Source organism: Benincasa hispida, chromosome 4 (assembly GCF_027475165.1).
Source record: "Benincasa hispida cultivar pf3 chromosome 4, pf3_genome.v1.1, whole genome shotgun sequence".
In the NCBI taxonomy this organism is placed as follows: Eukaryota; Viridiplantae; Streptophyta; class Magnoliopsida; order Cucurbitales; family Cucurbitaceae; genus Benincasa; species Benincasa hispida.
In genome coordinates this window covers 32,582,653-32,597,381 of record NC_143481.1, presented here as the reverse complement: position 1 = coordinate 32,597,381, position 14,729 = coordinate 32,582,653, and the positions used below count along the sequence as shown (strand labels likewise).

General features: G+C 32.0%; 1 protein-coding gene across 1 annotated transcript; it reads right to left on the bottom strand.

Moving 5' to 3' along the window:
• Positions 1-1,796: 1,796 nt before the first annotated feature.
• On the bottom strand, positions 1,797-6,984 carry LOC120076755 (RING-H2 finger protein ATL38-like). The gene is made up of 3 exons (XM_039030656.2): positions 6,217-6,984; positions 5,110-5,207; positions 1,797-2,421 (listed from the first exon to the last, which is right to left on the bottom strand). The coding sequence occupies exons 1-3, from the start codon at positions 6,373-6,375 to the stop codon at positions 2,022-2,024; spliced, it is 657 nt and encodes a 218-aa protein (XP_038886584.1). The 5' UTR covers positions 6,376-6,984; the 3' UTR covers positions 1,797-2,021.
• Positions 6,985-14,729: the final 7,745 nt, after the last annotated feature.

Sequence of the window (14,729 nt, the reverse complement as noted above, 5' to 3'; positions counted from 1 at the left end):
TTTTTAAATTTTTATAAATAATTTGACATTTTTTCTATTTGTGAAAATTTCTTATATAAAAGATTAAATTGAAACTTTAAAACAAATGGACTAAATGAAAATAATAATAAATAATAAACAAAGAAAAAAAGAACACCTAGCCTAAAAATGAATGTCTCAAAACTCAAATTCAATTTCATCTCTGTTTCTGCAAGTGTAGTCTGTAATGTGACCTTTAACGAAGTTACTTATTTTATTTTATTATTATTATTATTATTTTAATGTGACCTGCTTTATTTCTATTGATTATTATTATTATTTTAGTACATGTGATCTGCATTAAAACAAAAGCTAAATGGCACATCTATAAATAAGGAAAATAAAAATGACAAGATTTTTTAAACTCAAGTATAATTATAAGTGTATAACCTAAATCAAAACACAGATTAAAAGAAATAATCTGATCTATAGATTCATAATCATCAATGATTTTCCAAAATGAACTTCAACATATACATATACATACATACATACATACATATACATACATACATACATACATACATATATACATACATACATACATACATACATACATATACATACATACATACATACATACATATACATACATACATACATACATACATATACATACATATACATACATACATACATATACATACATATACATATATACATACATATACATATATATATATATATATATATATATATATATATATATATGAGAATTTAAGTTGGTTGACCAAAAGGTTGACTGAAGAAGTCAAAGCTTCTCCTTTTTCCAAAAATGGAAAACGGTGGTGGAACGCTACTCATTTCCCTTGTATATGAGTTACTGCAAGAACAATAAAAGTAGAAGAAATTGAATTCACAATCCACAAAAAAATAAAACAACAATACCCATTACCCAAGAACTCAATTTTGAGCTGAAAAAGAAGGAATTTGAAAGTAAAGTGTTTAGACGCTCTATTGGTATAGTAAAGGGTTATAAAAGTCTCTGCTTGGAATACAAATTATTTTAGCTTGAATTATGATAGTGTGTATTTCGGATGTAAACTATTTTAGTCTGGATTACAAACGAAGAGAGATGATAGTTACATATCAATAAACATGATAGACAATGAAGATTTCAAATAGTTTTACCGTAGCTAAGTACAGATTATAATAAGGATGATTGCATTTGATAGCACTTTTAGAGATAATAATTAAGTGAATAGCAACATTTTAAAAGAATTACAAATATAGAAAACTCCCATTAATGATATAGTCTATCACTGAAAGACCTCTACTTGCTATATATTGTCTATTACTAATAGATTTTGAAAACAAAATCTAAATTTTACTATATCCACAAATTTTTTTTGCATACATTATAACAGGAGGTCAGGTTATAATAGTCCACTTCACCCTAAACAAGTTGGGTCAAATGCACCCCCCCCCAAAAAAAAAAAAAAGTATTTTAAAAGACAAAATTGACAAGTGTCACAAAAAAAAGAGAGACGGAAATGCATATAATAAATCCATGTGAGAGTCAACTGTAATCCACAAGATGGTAACAAAAGTGGTTCAATATTTAATGTAGCAGCAGAAAGTGGAGAGATAAAGAATTTGGGTCAATTCTTGCAGTGTCCCATAGCCCACAGGAAAATACATGAAAGACTCCAAAACACAATAACGGCAGCCGCAGAATGAGAGATTCTGATACCAGAAGCAAGAATTTAGCTAAAAACTTAAAAAAAGCTGTTCTCACCATGCATTGGTACAAATATGACAGACAGAGAGAGATGAACTACCAAAAGCAAAGTTCATGGTGTAATAACTAATGTTGTACAAAGAAAAATTAACAAAACTGCCCCAAAAAAACCAGCAACAAATTAATTCACTACAAACAACACTTATATACAGTGGTAAATAACAAGACAAACTTTCTAAGCAGGTAGTTAAGGGAAGGACATCTACTTTAAGTTTTAGGACACAGTTCTATATGACCAATTCCAGTGTCCTATTAGAGAAGCTCAAGCATTTGATGGACTTTCTACATTTTTGTTTCTACAGCCTTTACTATTCTGGTTACCTTCAATAAATGAGGCAGCATTCTCTATCGGATCCGCTGCTCCATTGGCCCCAGATGTGCAGTGGTTCTCTTGGATTGGTTGTTCCAACCCACTGTTTTGAAGGTCTCTTAATGGGAACCCACGGCAGGGATCTGAGTCAAGAGAGCGAATTGCTGAGCTAAACAAGGGTTGCATTGTTCGTTTCTTGTCTGGGACCTCGCGTAATGATAGACGACAAACCGGGCATGTTGAGTGTTGATGCAGCCAAATGTCTATACAGGTGACATGGAAGGAATGTCCACAGTGGGGGAGAATGCGCAATAAGTCTTCACTGTGATAATCTGCCAAGCAAACTGTGCATCTGCCATTCAAAACAAAACCTAATTTAGCTGGGTATGTCAATAGGACAAGAAGATAGGTGCAAGTTCACCTTTCTCCAAAATCAATCAGCTATGTTTCATCAACAAACTACTAAGCTTGCTTTCGAAACTTCTCCTTCCAAGTAAAAAAAATTGCCAAATACTATTTTATATCATTCAAAATAAATAACTCCTTGCCATCATGCTCAACTAGTTTAAACATGTACCCTTGGGCAAGAGGTTAAAGATTCAAATCCCCCCACCCCACATGTTGAACTCCAAAAATAAATAACTTCCCAGTTTCATGATCTTAGTATAGGAAAAGATGAGAAAGAACTGTTTAGAACATCATAAACAACAATCTTGTTACTTATTACTACTATGTCACTCCAATTAAACGCTATGCAAAATATCTGATTTACAGAATCACAAATGCAATTGCATTCAATTTTTGCGTGGACATTCTTCTTCTCATCCAAGAGATCCTTTCCTTTTAATTTCAAGAGGTCCTTAATTTCTGCCAAGTGGTGCATGGTTATGTATGAAATCCAATTATAGCATATAGGAAACTATGAATAGTATATTAAATTTGCTGAACTACAGGGAAGATGGATGATGGTACATAACAGAACCTCATTTCAAACAAACCATCCTCAATCTATGTTTCAAATTATTGCAAAGGATCAAACTTTAGAGAAAGTTCTTAAATCACACAAAAGCCCTGGAGCCAAGGCTAGAGGAACTGATGCTTCGGCTTTTTTCGTTTCGCTCTTGAAATCACAAAGTTTCTAATTGCACACTATATATTGTGTGATTAATTTCCATGATTTGCTAAACAAACATGGAGGACATAACCACAGAATGAAGCATCCCATAATACCAAAAGGTCTGCAAAAGGAATTGTAATCACTAGTTTAAAGATTATCATTTATTTTCCATCACGAACTGTCAACAAAAGGTAGCATTTAGGCAATACGGTCTTCAGACTAAATTTGGAAATTCACTTTGTTTCCTCGGATCAAAAAACCACATCTTGTCTTTTCTTCCCCTAAAAAATTGTGACAAAATCATGCACAGCAGGAATCATTTCTGTTATTGATGTGTGAGTCTACAAGAGAGACATTCAGAAATATTGCTCTACAGAAACTTCTCCACTTTCAGAAGAACACTTGACCAGCATCCATGGCCATGCTTATTTTCTCAAGATATCTGCCACTTCTCTAACATTACCAATCAGTCTGGGACCACTTAGATAATCAAGACAATGTGGTAGATTTTTGAAAACTAGCTCAATAGACCAAAGCATATAAACTGTAATTTTACAACTTATAGCCATATTTCAGGTGTAGGCAGCCTATCTCTTGCCTCATGTTTTCAACAGAACCACCAGAGAATGTAAAGGAAGCATGAAAGCTTTACCTCTCTATTCCAAAATCTGATGTATCCAGCCCGAATGATAAAAGTAAGATTCATTTTTTTCCCCATTCATATTGTTGAGTAGATGAACTTGTTAAGCCTCCTATTGTCTTCTCTCTCTCTCTCTCTCTTCTTCTTCTTCTTCTTTCTTTCTCCATTTATTTTTTATTTTTTTATTTTTTTTTGCTTTCTTTCTTATGGATCAGAGGTAAACCCCTATTGTGGAAGTATATGGTAGAAGAAAGGCCGAAGCGGGAGGAGGGGTAGTCAGGCTTGATCAGTGAGTAAGGGAGAGGGCTTCTGTTATGAACTTATGAGTTTGGCCCATTTAGTTGAGTTGTTCATTAGCGGGATATGAGAGGGATATTGTTTGGTAAATATGATTAAGTACGTTGGCTGAGAGGGGAACAGCACATCTTTTGATCATTTGGGATTTTTCGGTAATGGGAAAGAATAGGGAGCTCTTGAATTATCCCATCATCCCATTGAACCAGGTCCACTCTAACATGAATATATGGGTTACAACTACTTCATCCAAGATGCAATGATCACATCTTGAAGAATAGTAGATGTGTATTTAAAAGAGAGAAAGAGGGCACTCCATTAACACATCATCACTTGTTCCAAGTATGAGATTTTAACAAGCAACTCCTTTTTCCACACCTATTGCTAAGGGCCCAGGCTGATTAGGACTCTATTTAAAGGCAACTTACCAAAATATCTCATCAAGAAGTCACTATTCTACTAACTTTTTGGAGATATTTTCAAGAGGCCACCATTCATTCCCAGAAACACCTTACATGGCCCAAAGAGTTCTTTTTTCCTTTCTGCTTTTCCACCTGAACAGTGTGATGGGGCTAAATATCTGGTTTGTGACATCTCATCCCACTCAATATTTACAAATGATTATGCTTTGGGAAAAACCAATCAACTATAAGACCGACTCATTGCAAGCTCATCATATTTCCATAGGTAAATCATGAAGTCACAATTCTCTCTCCTTTCATTGATAAAGCCATTATACTTTACGTTGAATTGATATTTACACATCAGCCGAACTTTTCTCAGACGCCATAATAGAATCTTATCCACAGGAAACAAACAATAACGTATTTCACTGCCAGTCAGTAACATAATGCTCTGGTGGAAATTTATGATTGGCGGTATTTTCACACACATACGCATATTTTCTTATCAAAGGGATTTTCTTGAAATATTATGAAAAATCATGAAAACCAATGCAGTGAGGAACTGTGAATTAAAGGGGCACATACTGAGCATTTCTCATAGATGAGAAGTAATCATCATTGTACTTCTTAGTTGGAAAGTTGGCTACAACCATAGGCTCTACACCGTGTAATCCCCGTTCCAACTACATCAAAGAAATTCAACATGTAAACAGAGAGATGTCCACAAACAAATCATAGTAAAGGCCAATATGTGTGCTATTTTGTGGGGTGGGGTGGGGGTGGCGTTGGAGAGAGAGAAACAACAAAATCTTTAGAGGGCGTAAGAATTTGTATAGCAGTGTTTGGCCCTTGTTAGATTATATATTTCTCTCAGACCCTTAGTTTCTATGTTTGTTTGTAATTATTCTTTAGATCTTATTTTTCTTAACTGGAGCCCAATCTTGTAGTTCTGACTCATTTTTGTTTTCTTGTGTAATCTTTCAAAATTTTCTCAATTTATATAATATATATAAAGAAAAAACGAACAAACAAATCAACATAACGCCTGAAAAAAAATCTAAAAAGTTGTACATTAAAAAAGGAAGGGACAAATACCAATGTGAAATAAAAATGCACAAGCACTGCCTATGAGAACAAACAAGAATCCAGTATAAGATACCCTTTTGTAACCTTTTTTTTTTTTTACAATATGTGGGCATGGGGATTGAACCTCTAACATCGAGAAAGATAGTACATATTTCATGGCAGTTGAGCTACGTTCATTTTGTCAGAGACCCTTTTTGTTTCTGTGGAGACTCCCAATCCATTAGTATTTGATTAAAAGCGACATTGCAAAAAGGCTACCAAGAAAACGCATTAGCAGACCTATGAAACTGACCCAGCAGACCAAAAAGAGAGAGCAAAAAGGAGGGGGGGGGGGAGGTAATACCACTGCATGAAATGAATGCTGAAACTTCATTAAAATGGCAGAAATGCAAGAATAACTATAATGCAGATAATCATATCCACTTTGCATATAAATTAGCATACAAAACTAAACCCAGAAAGGGAACAAAAAGGGAGAAGAAGAAGAAGGGAAATTATCCAATCTTTGCTTGGCGACTAACATAAACAAATAACCAGTAGAAAATTAAAATACATATATCCACATCAAATCTGGAAGCAAATTAAATAAGAGAGAAACAAGCTCACCCCACTGAGATCGGATCTAGAAGCGATTGGAAAGGAGCGCCTTGAAGCATTGAGATGAATCCTAGCACAAACAAGCCTTGTACAGACGAATACGATGAACAAAGTACTCACAGTGAACCCAATCACTGTCATCACCAAATTCACCCCCGAAGACATCATTCTCCAAATACCCTCTTCTCCTCTACTCGAAATTTCCGTTCTCCACCAATCGAAACTCTAAATTCCCCAGTGAAAACAGTTTCTACAATTCAACAGTGTCTTCTATTGAAATCGTGCTAACTTCGGCAGCTTCAACATCGGAAGGAATTCCAATCCCATTCAACCCAAAACTAGAACGGAATTCGATTCTCATGATGAATCATTTCAGGAAAACGCTACAACCCAAATGGGGAAAGGCAAAAAGAAGCTAAAATTTTGAATTAATTTGCACGGAAGTGGGAAACTTACTAAAGTTTAATCAACTGGTGGGTGTCGATATCAGATAGTGACTGTTTTATTGTGGGAGAGAGTGCAAAAATCCCAGAGAAAAAGATTGAATACATGGTGGAGGAATTGGGAATTGGCAAAAACAGAAAAGCAGAGAACCCATTTAGAGAAAAGAAAAAAACCCCACCAATATCAGCTAAACTGGAATCACTGGGAGAGTGGAATTGAAATACAAAGTAGTGTAGGAAAATGGAATCTTCTTATATATATTTAAAAACGAAGAAACAAATCACTTCAGACATTAATAGAAATCATTATTAAGTTATTACCTAAGTATTAATTGAGCAAACTAAGTCAGTCAACTATATATATATAAACAACTAGAGTTTATCTCAATTGACATTTATATATATATATGAAAGAACAAGAGGTCCGTAGTATAAATCTTTCCGTCCATAATTTGTAATTAAAAAAACTATCTATGATATAGAAAGAAAAATCTGCTATCATAGTACCAACTCTTTTCGTTCATTATTTGATATATTATTAAATGGTTTAATTTACTACTATTTATTTCATGGACCCTATATAATTATTAAATACTATTAATGTGACAAACAATGAATAATCGTAGTATGTAAAATTTTTCATACTATCGTAACTAGAAATTTTCTTCTATGACATACTAGGAGGTTAGAAATTGGAAAATGAGATTTTTATATAGTTGATATTTTTTAGGAACTCGAATAAAAAAATTTTAAAAAAGCTCACTCCTTATAAAAGTGATTTTTTTTACCTTTTACTTGCATCATCGCGTGATAAAATTACTGTAATAACTTTTTTAAAGTATGAGTAGTGGCTATCGACACTCGATGCTTACTACTAAGTTATTGATGCTCTCTCCTTTCAATACTCGCTCTCTTTGTAATAATTTCATCATGTAAGGATACAAATGGTAAAAAAAACTTAATTTTCTAACAATTTAGTCTTTTTTATTTGAATCCCTAAAAAAAAGACAATGTAGGTAAAATTCTGGAGAAAAATAAGATTACTTACTTTTCTTTTATATGTCAAGTTGTTGTATATATATTATTTAAACAAATGTTAATCATACTTTAAAAATGATTAAAGCTTTCAATTTGTTTTAAAAAATTAGTAATTGATATTTTATTGTGGTTGTGTTATTACTCAAGTTTAAATTAAATTTCCAAAACATGGAAAGTCATGTCTAGATCTATAAGTCAAGATAAGGATTTTATTTAACTTTACCTTTTTTTTTTTTCCTGCTGAAACTCTTGATTTCATTCAATTCTATCCAAAAAGAAGATAAGTTTGTATCATATTTGACTTCTGAGTGAAGTTTCAAAATAACTTCTAGTATTTCTTTTCTTTTTCTTTAGAAATAAATGAGATATATTAATTATAGTTCATAAATATTTAAACTTAAGCATAATTTAACGGCATATATTATGTATCAATAATTAATTAAGAGACATATGATTTAAATATATGATACATAAATCTTTTAATATTTAATTGAAATCAATTTCTTTTATTGGAAATTGCAATAAATCTTTAAAAAAAAACAAAATTTGTATTACTAAATATGCTTTATTCAAAGAGGAAAAGAAGAGGGTCCAAAAAAAAGGACACTGTGTGAAAAAAAGGGTATGTTTGGCAACTCATGAGCTATAACATTAAATTTTTTTATTTTGATTCTTAGTTATACCAATTAAATTTCAAATTAATATTTACCAGTGTTTAACTTCTTTGACTTAAAATCACTTAAATAAAATTGTCCTTCTCTCAGAATTCTATCAAAACGTTGCTAAAAAAATTATAGGTAATTTTTTCTATGTAAAGAAAAATAGACGCATACTAAAAGATAAAATATCACTCATATCTTATTGAAATCCACTATTCATTTGATTCTAATATGTTTCTCTAATATTAGGTTAATCTATGCATTTGAAGAAGTTTATACAAGTATAAAATTATGCTTCAAAAAATTTAAAACAAAATCATAAAGGAATATCTAAAATGATTTGTTTATGAAAATTTAAGATTATAATTGATATAACTCCAAAATTTAAAAGTACCATATTTGCCAATACTTAAAATACAATCATTATCATAGTTTTTTTTTTTTTTTCTTCCTTCTTTTAGTTCCATATCTACCGGTCCTTGTTCTCAATCTAACCCAAATTTGAACATATTTTCAATCAAAAGGTACTATAGTTTCTTATTCATTTATGGGTTGGAGTTTTATTATCAGCTCAATTGACATAGTGTTTTTATTATCAACCTCGAAATTAAATATTTGATTTTTCCATGCCAATATGTTGTAAACAAAAATGGAAAACTAAGAATTTGGAAGTTTGTTTAAATTTCGATCTTTAAAATAATTTGTTTAAATTATATAAAATACCACTTAATTTAGAAGAAAATTATTTTAAATGACAAAACTGTTAAAAATATTTTTAAATAATAGTAAAATACACATCCTACCTGCAATATACTACAATAGGCTATTATTTGTGTCTACCATGATACACATAGATACATATTATCACGATTTATTATAGATAGATAATTAAATTTTACTATATTTATAAATATTTTAATTTATTTTCTTATATTTAAAAACAGTCCTAGTTTATACGTACATATATACCTAGAATTTAAGAAGTTTCATTTTTAAATTTGTTTTTAAGAAAAATATTCTTAGAGAAATATTCTTAAGAGAATTTAGTTATAATAAGATTAAAAAAACTAATATCTAAGAACTTAAATGCGTGCACGATTTCATTTACCTCATTCACGTAAATTGAGGGGCAATTTATGTGCAAAATTTGATTATTGAAATTATTTTAACGAAATTTTTTAGAGGAGATAAATGGTAACAATCATCATCATATTTTATATAATTGCAAATAATATTACGTAGGCATATCTTTCAATTTTTATTTAGTCTTAGAGAATAATGGAAATCTACTCCAAAGTTGAGAATATTTTGTATTGTTTCTTTATTCACAAATCAATATTATTGTACCCATGTATATTTGGAAGGGTGAAACTATTTTGTTAATATATTTTAGATTTTCTTAGTATAATACAATTTGAACTTCCAATTTTTCTCTAGAAAGTAAATTGCTAAATTATATTTATATTGACAATAATATGTAAATATATAATATAAACATATAAGTAATATATTTTATTAAAAATATGTAGTTAGCTTAGAATTGGTAGAAGATCCAAATTATTATATCAAGTCCATCTTATCGATTATAATTAATATTTAAAGGTAATTTTTTAAAAAAAAATATTTTCAGGGTGAAACGGAGTTAAATCAATTTAAATCAATTAAATTTTAATATAAACTTTATGTAAATCTTAAGCTGGGAGCAAAGAGTTTAGTTTAAGAAAATGTACACATATTTATTAATATTTTATGAAAATATAATTTGACTAATAATATTATATTTTTGCTTAAAACAAAAAATAATAATAATTATAAATATGTTAAATTAGGTGTAATATAAATATTCATTATTAGTATATATTGGTCATATGTCACTTATCCATTACTTGTTTTTGTGTCTCAAGATTACACGCTATTAGTGTCCATGTAATCCACCGTCAAATTGTCTATAAATAGTGACATTTTGTGGGTTTTGGAACCAAAAAGATTGGAAAAAGTGGAGAAATCCATTCTTTGTTATTTTATTTACTTTTTGTTATTTATTTATTTAATATATTTATATATTATATTATATTTTAATATTTATTCAGTTTATTATATATTATTATTATACTATATTTTTTTTCCATATCCGTGTTCTTTGTTGTGCGTCGTTGTATGCCTCAAATTCACAACACATTATCAGCACGAGCTCCTATTGTTTTCCTCGCTAAAGGTAGGCTTAATAGTATGTCGGGGTTTCCCTCTTCGTTATAATTAATAAATTTAACATTATTTTGCATATTTAATATCTATTAAATTTATAATATAAATACAATATTTCATGATAGTGTTACCATGACAAATCTCACAAATTAGAATTTGCCACCCTTGATATTAACAACAGTAATTATTTGTCATGGGTACTTGATGCAAAAATCCACTGGGATGCTATGAATCTTAGAGTGACTATTAAAGAAGAAAATATAACATCTAGTCCGGACAAAGGAAAAACTATGATTTTCCTTTATCATCATCTTCACGAGGGATTAAAATAGAGTATCTTATAATAAAAGATCCCCGTATCTTATGAAAAATTTTGAAAGATGGGTATGATAAAAAAAAAAAGTTATTCTTCCTAAAGCTTGTTATGAGTGAATGCACTTGAGGCTACAAGATTTCAAATCAATAAGTGATTACAAATCTGTATTGTTTAAAATAAATTTGAAACTATTGTTATGCGGAGAGAAAATTACTAGTGCTGATATGTTAGATAAGACATTTTCTACATTTCATGTCTCGAATATGCTCCTGCAGCAGCAATATTGAGAGAAGGGTTTTAAACAATTACTGAACTAATTTCATATCTTCTTGTGGTCGAACAAAATAATGAGTTATTAATGAAAAATCACGAATATCGATCAACTGGAACGAAACCATTCCTTAAAGTGAATGCTGTGAATTTTAATAATAATTGTGGTGAGGTCATGTTCGTGGTAGAGGTCGTGACCATGGCAGAGGAAAAAATAATTATTATTTTCGTGGTGGTTATTGATGACATGCAGAAATGCATGTCATCTTAGGCCTTTTACTTAGAATTATGAAGGTTGTTAGGCAGAATATGCGGCAATCATGATAGGAATTCACGAGAAAGTGAGCTTGCGTCGATCAGTATGATGAATCTTAGCTAACCGGTTATTTTGCGTTAATTATGCGTTCAATGTTCTATTTTTGTAGCTAATGTAGGAAATGGACGCAAACGTGGAAACCAGACCACTGCATAGATGACCGCATACGGAGAAGCTCTCCATCGCAAGGAAAACGCATTAGATCAACGCATGAGTGTTGTGGTGATCAGCCGCATGCGTCTATCGCATGGGGATTGCGGTCATCATGTTGAGTTGCTGTATTAAGCGAATGTGCTCATTGAATGACTGCGACTGCGCGACAACGCAAACTAATGGGATCAACACAAGGTAGGTGGAATGAATGCATCAACGCATCTACCTCGAGAAAATCCAAAAGATGATATTGACATTTCACCTACCACGCCGTTAGTGGAAGAGGTTTAGAAAGGACAAACGCACCGAACGTCAGATTCAGAGCAGTCTAATTAATGTTGTCGGCAACCCAAGCTCTATAAATAGAGGCCGATGAGCTGAAATTCAAATCATCCGGAGATTATCCCTCAACCCGGGGATTTTTTCCGTGATCCAGAAAAATTGCATGAGAAGATGGTTGAGAGTTCTTCACCTCCTTCATCCATTCTGAGTGACGATCGGAGCCTTTGACCGGAGCTAGATCTCGAGAGAGTCAGCTCCTTTGCCCATCCATGGCACCACCAGTAGCCTTGACGCACATCCCCTGAGATCAAATATTTGTTTCCAGCCGGTCATTTCCTTTTTCTTTCTTTTCTCATATTGTATTGTATGAAATTTTGGAATTAAGGAATTAATACAATCTGTTTTCAATGCATTTCTTTGTTCCTTCAACTCCATCTCCATCTTCTTTGCTTAGCATTTTTACTTTCATTGCAACACTTAGTGGGATTGCTTGGGTATTGCATACTTAGTCATGTGGATTAGGGATATGAAACATGTAGTAACCCACCGAGAGGTGTGCGTTGTGTGAGTGTGTGAGTAATCTTATTTACTTAATGTGAAGTTTCTACAACGCCTGTCTATAGGCTAATGCATTGCTTGTCTATGAGTAAAGTCAGCAACAATCAACTACTTGGGAGGGTAAGTGGTTAGACGCATTAAGCAATGCATGCATTGTTCACTAGAGATAGGAGTAATCTTGTGTCAACCAAGTTCATGCGATTACGTTGTTCTATGAGTGCATCATTCATCATTTAGGCATACTCGAGAGAGTAGTCTAAAACCCAAATCTAAGACTCGAGAGAGCGGATTGGAACACATAGGCAAGAATGGGGATCTTAGAGATAAGCTCTGTTTGCTTCACTCAGCGTATGCACCCTACAGATTGGATTTTCATGCGTCCAGGAAGTAGAACAAGGGGTTATTCGGCAGCCACGCTCATGCGGCAAGAGCTAGTGAGCTGGTTATGGAGGTCTAGGCAGGCATAGGCTTCTCGGCAATATCGCAGATACACCGCATACGTCCTAGAGTTAGGTTCATGTGTGTGTAGCATGATTGCATGGTTTGCGTTGACTAAGGTTGCCCTTGTGGTCACTCTTAAGGGTTGCAATGAAATCATCTCCGCATTTTATCTATTTTCCCATACATTCATTTCAAGTTAAGGTTTGTTGTACCTATACCTTTCATGCATATTCTCATTGCGTTGTCTATTAGATAGGAGTAGGATTAACTTAGCAACCCCTCCAACATTCGTTTATTTAACCACCGCATGCACATCACTGCAATCATATAGCTACAAGTCCTTGTGTTCGACCTCGGATTACCCAAGAAACTTGCGTTTGTATTATACTTGGCGTGAGTGCAAGAAAACTTGTGGCAGGATGCATGGTCATCGCATACATTCGTTAGCGCATTATCATTCCAACGCATGACCATCGACGCATGACTATCAACGAATATCTTAGGAACATGTATTGCATACCGCGTCCAAGGGAATTTGGTTGTCGAGTAAATTGACTTCTAATTTCCCGCCACCAGTTATTCTAATCATTCAAAATTCAAAAGAACCACGCAAAATGATGATCACAAAGAAAAAACTCTACAAGAAGAGTTAAAAAAGTGTTGAAAATAAATGTTTTCCATGCAGAATGACTATGCATTGGTCATGTACTTATCGTACGTCAAAACACTTAATTGATCTCTATTAAACATCTCTGAAGGAAAAAGAAAAAAAATGTGGAAACAAATATTGCATACTAGGATATGACATATTTGACCCATCTTATATGACAAATTTGGATGTGGTAGACTTCTTTGAATCTCGTGAAGAGAAAATTGACAAAATTGATAGAACATAAAGTATTTCCTTAACTTTGAAAATATCTAGATTTAATATTATTTTTTTAAATTCATCTCCATGTTTTTTTTCCTCTTAGTAGATGTTAACCTTTGTATATTCCAAATGTTATTTTTCTTATTGTAATTATTTTCTTTTATTGAAGAAATTTGAATCATTTTCATACTTGGTGGGTGACTAAAAAATGAGTAAAGAATATATATGTCTTACTTACAAGTAGAAAATATTTTTCCAAACTGACAATGCTCGAAACAAAATTCAATACAATATCAGGTTTTGCAAACCTGAAAGGTTTGGAAAAGCAAATATTATTTTGCTTAGAGGAACAAAATTTACAATTGACAATGCGTTGTTCTCTAGTCAATCAAAGAGAAATCTACTTAGTTTTAAAGATATATGTTGCAATGATTATCATATTGAGACTGATAGAAAGAATAATATGGAGTATATTTATATCATATCTACTATCTCATATGAAAAACATATACTTGAAGAGTTGCCTACTTTATCTTTTGGATTATATTATACTCACATACGAGTAATTGAAACATATGCAACAATGAACCTGAAGTTCATGAATCTAGTCATATTTACAATTTGGTATGACAGATTAGGTCATCTAGGGTCTATAATGATGAGAAGAATTATTGAGAATTCAAATGGACATCCATTGAAGAACCAGAAGATTCTTTAATCTAATGAATTATCATGTGATGCTTGCTCTCAAGGCAAATTAATCATTAGACCATCACCAATCAAAGTGGGAACTGAATCACCTACATTTTTTGAATGAATTCATGGTAATATACGTGGACGTATTAACCCACCAAGTGGACCATTTAGATATTTTATGAAATTAATTGACACATCCAACAGATGGTCACACGTGTGCTTATTATCAAGTCGAAATCTTACATTTTCAAGATTACTTGCTCAAATAGTTACG

Bases quoted from the DNA above. Each gene is read 5' to 3' on its own strand.
- LOC120076755 (XM_039030656.2), bottom strand. From the start codon at position 6,375: ATGATGTCTTCGGGGGTGAATTTGGTGATGACAGTGATTGGGTTCACT. The intron at 5,208-6,216 runs GTGAGCTTGTTT...TCTTTGATGTAG, and splicing joins CTAGATCCGATCTCAGTGGG to TTGGAACGGGGATTACACGG. The intron at 2,422-5,109 runs GTATGTGCCCCT...TTTGAATGGCAG, and splicing joins TCATCTATGAGAAATGCTCA to ATGCACAGTTTGCTTGGCAG.